This window comes from Frankliniella occidentalis, unplaced genomic scaffold (assembly GCF_000697945.3).
Source record: "Frankliniella occidentalis isolate FOCC.00 unplaced genomic scaffold, Focc_3.1 Scaffold102, whole genome shotgun sequence".
Lineage (NCBI taxonomy): Eukaryota > Metazoa > Arthropoda > Insecta > Thysanoptera > Thripidae > Frankliniella > Frankliniella occidentalis.
The window spans coordinates 195816-205093 of record NW_026267231.1 but is presented as its reverse complement, the minus strand read 5'-3'; the positions used below and the strand labels follow the sequence as shown (position 1 = coordinate 205093).

At 49.8% G+C, this 9278-nt stretch overlaps 1 protein-coding gene across 9 annotated transcripts in view; it reads right to left on the bottom strand.

Annotated features, from left to right (window-relative positions):
* Window positions 1-9278, bottom strand: part of LOC113202765 (splicing factor, proline- and glutamine-rich-like) — a 147547-nt gene that overhangs the window by 34621 nt on the left and 103648 nt on the right. For 8 of the 9 annotated variants that reach the window (XM_052269784.1, XM_052269785.1, XM_052269790.1 and 5 more), the window contains one exon: window positions 4903-4946. Coding sequence is in view for 1 of the 9 variants with exons in the window: in XM_026417152.2 (XP_026272937.1) it covers window positions 4669-4761; window positions 4903-4946 (137 nt within the window). In the remaining 8 variants the exon portion in view is untranslated. Of the gene's footprint in view, window positions 1-3737; window positions 4762-4902; window positions 4947-9278 lie in introns of those variants that run through there. The other variant, XM_026417152.2, reaches the window with a different exon arrangement.

The following is a 9278-nucleotide window of genomic DNA, read 5'->3' as shown; positions in this document are numbered from 1 at the left end:
GTATATATTTGTTTTTTGATATTGTATCTGGTAGAGAAACGCCACCACACGCGGATAAGCGCAGAAAGCTGGGCGATTAGTGCAGTTCGGGGCCTTTGGCTGGAAGTTGGGTTGGGCGTGTTATTGGAGGGGCACCAGAGCAGACCCGCGGTTCAGCTATTCGATCGCACCATGTCTGTCCACAAACAGCGCTCAAACACACACACGCACACTCACGCCTGGTCAGCCAGACCGTAGGGGATATGTAGCTTTGGATGGAGTGAGAGACGAGTGTGTGGTTCGGGTGAGGGAGAGAGAGAGTAGAGTGGTAGTGTGGGGTGGGGGAAAGCGAGGGTCTCGCAAAGCCCGTGCACTGTGCAATCCGCACGTCAACTCACGCCCTCCTCCCCTCACCCCCACACACAGTGTGTATACATATCTTCCCCGGGTGGGGTCCGAGCCTCGGACTCCATATTGGCATTTCTGGGGATCAACATCGTGCGACTACAATCCCCTGACGAGGCGAAGGCGGTCGAGCTGTGGTACAGCCGCTGAGCTCCCCGCCGTCCCGTCTACATAGTTAAAAACTTCTTTTCTCGTTTAAAAAAAGGCAACAAAATAATATGAAACAAACAATACAAACTCCGAGCAAGTTTTTCAAAATAAAATAGTGTGGTTAAGTAATAAGGTAAGCTCGGCTCGGGCTCGGGTCATAAGGTAAGTTTTGTAAATGATTTGTAAACATTATTTGTGACAGAGTACCTCTTGGTACCAAGACCCTTGGCTGTGCAGAGCTGCCCTGCGTCCCCACCCCACACTCGCCACACACAAACCACTTGCGGCGAATTAAATTATGGGCGTGATTATAAATTCTGGCGTGCGCGAGCACAGCGATATGTCATGCATGCACGCATATACACTGACCGCAACCGCAGCGAGAAAAATAAATACTTCTTTTGAATTAAAGAAACAAATTATACAATGTACGGAATGCTGTTACTAAAATTTCCTTAACTTTTTTTCTTGTTATGTGGTGATAAACATATATCGCAAAAAATGGAGAAAATGGGAAAACCCCACCGCAAACAAAAGCCCGTCGAGGTTGCGGCCATTTGTGCCGCAATGTGCGGCTGCCGCGCCGCTCAGCCTTTTAGCGAATTATTCTTTGTGGCATGTCGTCCCTGCATGTCGATCTAATGGGTTTCTATTCAGCGGCGGTATGTGTCGGGGGTTCGGGGGGTGTTTTATGTTTATGTCTCAATTTGCGGGGGAGGGGGGTGATTCTCTTTTTGTACTGCAGGAGCAACGCCCCTCTCCCCCCTCCGCCTGCCCCTCCCTGGCTACGGCCTGCCGTTCCTCGCCTCGCTCGCGCCTCGGCGACGGCGTTTCCAGCCTGGAATTGGGTCACGGCAACCAGTGGTCACAGGCGGTTTACAGAATATTTCATATCGTTGGGCTTATGTTCTGCCCCCACGCCACTGCTGCGACTTGACAGAATAAGAGGAAAGTCAAGCTCGACACAACTTCTTATTTTCAGCAAATGTCGGGCAATTCAGAAAGGGGGGGGGGGATATATGGTGGTGCATTAGCCAACCACAATGACCACAACGCCAATCCATAACCATGAACACGTGACTGCAGAAAATAAAATAATGGTAATAAAAAGGAATGCGACAGTATCTGTGTGGCAGAAGGCGGATGTGGCTGGTAACCTTGACAGCTCGTGCGGACTTCCCCGTACCGCGGTGTCCCATCCCGTCGAGCAGTCGTGATTGGCTGAGTAGCCAATCTCTCACAGCATAAATGAGCGCTGAGAGAGCGAGGACAGAGGCGGACAAGCGGTCGGATGGACAGGCTGGCCGAACGGACAGCCGGCCTGGCTGCCGGGATGACATGGGCCGTTATACACCGATAATTATCCTCCAAGGCCCCGCCACGTCGGTCAAACGGCGGGTCTGCAATTACGGCTTGCCGGTATTTGAACCCCTCATTACGATAAAGATAACGTAAGGCGGTCGAGATCAACATGCTTCTCTCGCAAGAAAATAAACAAAATCTCCCTGCCCCCTTTTTTAAGTGCCATTGTTTTTTACCCCCTGATGAGCGGTGGGCATCCTAGCGAATTCCTCATTCCTCTGGGCACCGCGGAATGATCTCGGCAAGTTGCGTGCGCTGCGCGGGTGCGACAGAGACGGGGGCGAGCGGGCGGCCAATGAGTGCGAAAGAGACAGCGCTCCTCCCAAAAGCCGGCAGCAGCAGCAGGGATGGCCGGCCGGCTGGTCCCGGCCATGCTGCCCGCCGAGCCGTGCCGAGCCGCCGCGCCGCCGGCAGGGGCCCGCGCCGTGCCGAGCAGGGCCTCGCCGCGGCGCGCGGACGGGCCCGCCACGCGCCGCCACGCCGCCACCGGCCGCCGCCGGGCCCGGCCACCTCCTCGCCGGGCTGCGCGCCTGCCCCGCATTATATTCAGAATGCAATATATTTTTAAGAGTTTTTCCCAGGGCCGCGATTTGGCGGCTCGACCGACCCCGATTGGCTGGCTCCCGGGACCCACTTGAGCCGCGCGGCCGCCCGTTGGGCCGATCGGCCGGCCGGGCCGCCTTGTGACGTGACGTCACCGCGCTACGGCATGGCGCGTCTTGTGTTTTCGGCACTTGGCCCGCCCCGGGCCCGACTCACCCGCCCGGCCCCGCCCCGCCCACACCCCATATGGAGCGCAAACTACACGGACTAGTTAATCCGTACGGCAAATGAGCGGCGGTCGCCATGTGAGCAGCAAACCCTGGACTTTCGAAAAGTATACGTCATCGTTAGTCCCTAATTACCCTCAAGAATCGATTTCAGAATCGATCGAACAAGAAACTAAAATCGGCAACATATTCGTGACATGTATGATAGGAAAATTAACTAGGACACACGCTTACGATAGTCGTATCATTCAAACTAAGCGTATGTTCCAACGCAGCTGAAATTAAACCCATGTTTGCAAAATATTTGCCGCGAAATTAGTTAAATTGAGAGTTCAGTTTGTATTTGATGTGGAGGACAATTTTTGATGAGCAATTTAGTTTATATCAGTTTCGAAAAAAAAATGATGATTTAGAAATTGGTCGTATACAGTCTGCTCAAGGAGTATGGAGCGATGATGAAGCCGCGAAGTCGCCAGTGTACCACGAGTGAGACAGAGAGACGGACGCACTCGGTCTAGGAGGCGGGTACCCCGAGCGGCGCAATGAGAGTATGATCTAGGATTACATACGCGGCACCAGGCGCGCAGCGCGGGCCAGGACGTCGGCCTAAGTACACGGCCGGTGCCGCGGCGCGCGGCCCCGCCCCGCGTCGCGCTCTTTTACTCTTTGCCCGTCTGTCCGTCGCTGTGTCCGTCCGTCCGTCCGCCTGACTGCTCGTCCCTCCGCCCGCCGCCGGTACGAATGCTGATAAAAAGACGACACGACGACGAGTACCGACCGAGTGCGCTGCCGTCGCCGTTGCTCGAAGCTGCGGAGTGCGCACAGACTGGCCAGTACAATCTTTGTATTTGCGTGTAATGTTAAATGGAATTATAAATGCGAAGCGTCCGTAAATTATTATTAATGTCAATAGATGTGCCTTTAATAGTTCAATAGTTTAATAGTTCAAGAGGAGCTGGCGTTGCCAACAGTTGATTGCACAGAGCTACGTAGCTCTCACCTGCAGAAGAACAGCATCGATCATAATAAGCTTCGTTACTGACAGTGACAATCTTTTACAGGCAAGAACACACACGATTGTTGGTATGTCCATATCAAGTAGTATAACTCTACCATATCTCAAATATGTAAAAATGTAACATGAAAAATGTTACATGCACTGCTTGCACCCAGAAGACCGTTTAGTCCAGAAAACCAAATTAAAAACGGACGAAATTTTAGCTCTGGAGACCAAAATTTATCCGTGGCGACGACATTTTTTAGTTTAGCTGACGTAATTTGATTGGTGCGACCATATTTAGGTAAAAATGAGGTTACTAAATTCTAGTCGGTTTTAGGAACTAAATTTTGTTTCTTACAACCCTGATTTAGTTGTATCAACTAAATGGTTCTCTAGGTGTGGGCCAATTTTCATTGCAGCCAATTGCGTTGAAAAGTGACGACCCAAGTTCAGCTGGCGTTTAGCAGTGTACCGTTATACAGACAAGCGGCCCACATTCGGGTCAGAAACAGGTAGCGGCCCGGGGCGCATGCATTCACCCCAGAAGGGTTGCCCGCCAGATATCGTAAACCCCCAGCGGCACCGAAAACAAACCGAAACTGGAGCAAAAACTACTCGTCCGCGCCGCGCCAAGACGCTTGAGCCGAGCAGAAGCGGAGCCGGAGGGTGAGCTCCCCATAAATCAGCGTTGTCTGGCGTGTGCGCCACCGACCGCGAGGCCTGCACGCCGCTAACCAGCGATCGCAACTGATTTGACGAAAAGTACGACCGCCGTTTTCGCAAGCTTGTTCGTGTCCTGCACGAGGGACCATGGTACGACTGTCCAAAGGCAGAGAAAGTCTACCGCCTCCCTTTCGCTCCATGGGGTGCCCGCCGCACATTTGTGTATGAAAAGACCCCCGGCCTGTATGGGCGCGCGCGGTGACCTACTTTCTAAAAGGGCGGAGGGAGCGGAATGCGGCATTGCAGCACCCTTATTGAAGAAGAGTAGTGTAGTGCGGCTCAGTCGAGGAAGAGGAGCAGGACCGAGAACACCGGCGAGCGCACAGCGGCGAGCCCTCCGGACCCACACGTGGTGAGTAGAGGCGGGGGGACCTTGTATGAAACAAGGTTTAGTTTAAAATTCGATTCGTTACCAAGCATCTCTTTACAAACAATAGGTATTGGCTATCAAGTCCAAAGGCACTGTAAATTGGCAACAAACTTTTTAAAGGGACGGTTGAAGTGCGTACTTACGTCCGAATCGGGGCTCCTCCTTAGGTGTGCGTTGAATGGTAGGGCTGTAACAAACCAAAGTTAAGAGTGATGAGTTCCAAAACAAAATATTACATAAGGTCGATTCAGTGGTAATAATAAATAATAAAAAGTATAAGTTTTATTATTTTCATTTTAAAGCATTGTGGTGAAGGTAAGATGAAGCGATTTGCTTTACATATCACTGCTACTATAATTGCTCCCTGTGGACTCGGTGTAAATGAGTCTGTACGTGGAATGAGCTTCAGCTTAAAATTGCATTTTAATGGAATGCAAAGAAAACCAATGAGTGCGAAGACCGACAGAATTGGTGCACCTCACTCGGAGAGACGCCAGTGGTACAGGAGAAGATTGCATGCCGCAGGCGGCATTTGCGCTTGTGAGTGTGTGTGCCTGTATGTGTGAGTTGACGACTGAGGAGGGGGAGCAGCGAGAGGAGAGAGAGGGAGAGAGAGCGTGTGTGTGAGTGCGCATGCCTTACCCTCCGTCCGTGTGCTTGTCCGCCAGCCAAGACGCATCATTGAGTACCTATATGGACGACCACACACATCGCGGAAAAAAGTTATTTTCGGCAGGTTGGCACAAAAAAACTCTCTCGCTATTTTGCAACTTCTGAAAGATGCATGTATAGTTCCAAAAAATACGATCGAGTTGTTCTTTTTTAAGAATTGATAGTGCACCGCTAAACGGTTCACTGAGCTGGTCTTATCTCACCTGTCACTTATTCCACCTGTTCTCCAGTCCACCACTGAATGCGGGAGCCCCCGGACCATAAAAGACTCGTAAAAATATTAATTTTATGGGAGACGTAACAGATGCTTTCGCTACCTCTTAATTTCACACCCTCGCCCCCTGCTGTGCTGGAGGTGGTCGCCCCTACTGGACAAACTATTTCGAAAAATTGTGTCATTTTGAGGCAAATAGCAACCCTCTACCGGCAAAAATTACCGGGGTATTGGAAACATACTACAACAACAAAATAACTAAAAATCTTAAAGAAATAAAAATTAGGTGACTGTCTAAAAATACGATTTGAAACATAAACGGACATCATGATGTATGCTGCATCAGTCCGCTGTCGTTATCACGTCAAGAATTATTTTATTTAGAACCACATATTTTTAAAATTAAAAGAAAGTTTCTATTTTGCACACCAAGACTGATATTTTTCCTTCCCACCCTTTTCTCGGCGTAGCTCAAAGGCGCGACGGTGGGGACGCTTATCACGGAGCAAGGCACTTTACGAACCAAACTTACGGAAACCTTCCAGGATAATCAGATGAAGGCAGGACTTGAGGTACGGGCTGCCCTCCGTATCGGGCACCGAGCCGGTCAGCCATAGCCAAAGTCCTCTCCGGCAGCCATACACGAGGGTCGGCCTCTCTTGGAGGAAAGGGAGGGGGGAGGAGGGGGGGTGTCCCGCCGCCCGCTGCAAGCGACCGTGCCAAGAGCGCAGGCGACAGGAGGGGGGACACGTTTGACTGCCTCACTTGATACTGATACGTGCCCAGGCGGGCACGCAGCTATTCCCAGGATCTTGGGCGCTGCGCGGAGAAATAGTTCCTGTAAGCCCTTGTAATCTGTACGGACAGAACTTGGTGGGAGACCAGCGATATTGCCCCACTATTCTTCTGCCCATAGTTTATTATCGTACCCGATAACACGGGGGATCTAATAAATTTTAAACGTAGAACAATCTGCACATTTACGAACAGAATACTACTTTTTCGAAATAATCATAATTTTGTTAGTGTGCTTTCACCCAAGTCGCCTTGTTGAGCCGAGCAGGATTGATAAAGACATCTCGGCGCGCAACAAATGGCCATTCATTCCGCGTAAAAGTGGCACTTGCTACAATTTTTATCGTCTATTCTGTCAAACCGACGTATCCGTTCACACCGCGGGCATCAAAAGGCCAAAACCTATGGCGACGCATGCACAGGTTTACGATGTGGTTAATGTAATTTGATGGCCCCATAAAATTACCAGCAGCAGCAGTAGTGGCGAGCGGCGGCGGCGGTAGTTGTATCGCAGTAGTGTTTTATTCTTTGAAAGGAGTTTGCCGACAAGATAAAGAGGTGGTGGACTTCATAAAGTAATTCCGATCTACGTTTATTGTTGTATTGCCAGGGGCGCGTGGCTGTCCGTGTTAGCAGCGCCCAAAACCGCTACTGCTGTTAACAGTTTTACAAGGAGCACTTTTATACCAAGATTTTTTGTCTATTTTCAGGCGAAGGAGGTGAAAGGGCGGATACGGCTACCATATGGAACGTTGCCTTTGGCATTGATGGAAGGGCGACCAACAACAAGCAACACGAATGAAACAAAGGTATTACGTTTGTTGAGTTGCAATCAGATAAATGTGATCCGGAAAAATTGAATTGATGAACAATGCCGGTACAACTTATTTCAAACCCAGATAAAACTTAAGTAGGGCTGTACAAAATTTAGTTCCTGAAACGAAGTAAAATTTAGTTACCCCATATTTAACTAGATATGGCCGCACCAACCAAACTAAGTCAGCTTTTGACTCAATTATTTCATCGCTATGGATAAATTTTTGTTTGCAGAGCTAAAATTTATTCGGTTTGGAATTTGGTTCTCTAGACTAAACGCTCTCCTGGGCGAACACACAGTAAAATCCAAAGTATTTTTTTTGATTTCTGAAACATTTTTTCCGGTTATTTCTATTGAAAGCTTTCATTAAAATTCGCCTGGGTGGCCATTTCGAATATTTTAGTGTTGCGTTCGGGCCCAGTGGCCTCTACGAAGGTGCCCCCGAGGGGCGCAGACAGAGGTGCGATCCAACTTTGTAGTAATAAGACAGGGAACGAACGGGAGGGAAAATCTGGGCGTGCAGGCCATAAGAAAGCCTGTTTATTGTGGGTGCGACTCGGCCGCTTGGAAGGCGACTCAAGCTCCGTCACCCTAAAGCTGCTAATATGTGGGGACAGGCCAGCGCGGCCTTACACTCCGAAATTATTTTCCCCCTCCTCTTTATGAAGGATAAAATATGTATACAATGTCACTGCTCGCTGCTGGCTGGTGCTGCCAACGGGTAAGACAAGTCTCGCCCCCGGATTGGTGACGAAGCAGTGACTGGACTGGCTGGCCGGTCGTCTCATCCGGACGACTAATCTCTATCAGAAATAATCGCGAAAGACGGCATGCTGTCAGCATTCATATGCAAAATTTGCGGGTGCCTGTTTATCTTTCCCACGCACAGCAGACAGCTGTTCACGGAAGGTCGTCTAGAGGAAGCTGGGTCGAGACAAAAGTAGACTCAGGGGGCGCGGAAAGCTGACACCGGTCCCGGTCCACCCCCGCTCAGTCGGGTGTATTGTCTGATGGCAACCAATCAGAGACCTCGAGGCCCCGCCCCTGAGCGTCGCCCAATCACTGTAGTCATTGTCTTGTGGTGCGAACACTGGAAAAAAAAAGCTAGTGTGCCATTGCGACTATCTTTTCTAGTAATTGTATTAATCTGTCGTTTTTTATTAAGATGTACATCCTTAATATTGGTTTGGAACGTGCTTAGATTATTTGCTCCATTACATTATAAAGTGACGGTGAATATCAAAGAATAAATAGGCTCTGGTATTCCGAGTTGTCATCGCACAATTGATCCCTGGAAACAAGCCCTTATTATTCACAGGGAATCTACTGGAAAACCTATACCCTGGGAAAATCTGCATCCAGTGCATTCTCTAAGACACTTCCAGAGCTGCCCTGAAAAGGGGGAAAACCTTTGGGGATTCCATGGGCTCGCTTTTACCATTCAGGAAACAAAATTCATGCATAATTCTAAGATGATTGGGTACAAATTTTCGGGGTCTCAAATGACTTTATGTATAGTTTTGCCATTTTTATCACAGGTTCTTGTTTGTCCCCATGGAGATGAGATAACGCTGTACCTTCTGAGAATGTAAGTTTTTTGACGTGTTGGTCGATACGTCTGTCAGCGCTTATCCCAATCAGCATCGGGTGGTGGTCCCGGCGACACGACCCGGGCGCCCGCCACCTTCTAAAAACGTCACCGGCACCGACCCATAGGGGGCCTGTACCCTATTGGACAGGCGCGGGGAGAGGAGGGGAGAGAAAGATCCCAACGACACGAAAGAGGAGCAGCATGTCTATGTATAGGAATATTCTGAATCCCGTCACCACTGTTTTTTGTTTTTTTTTCGAAAGTTTACGTAGACAGGTAACGCACACACGTCGCCTTTTTCTCAGTTCTCTTTCCTAATAATTTTTGTGGGTGGCTGATCGGTAGGCGTTTTCACAGGGCGCCGCTTCACTTCTCGGTAGGGGCGGCAGACGAGTTGTCCCCCCAGGCGGGGCGAGAGGGATGACTCCTA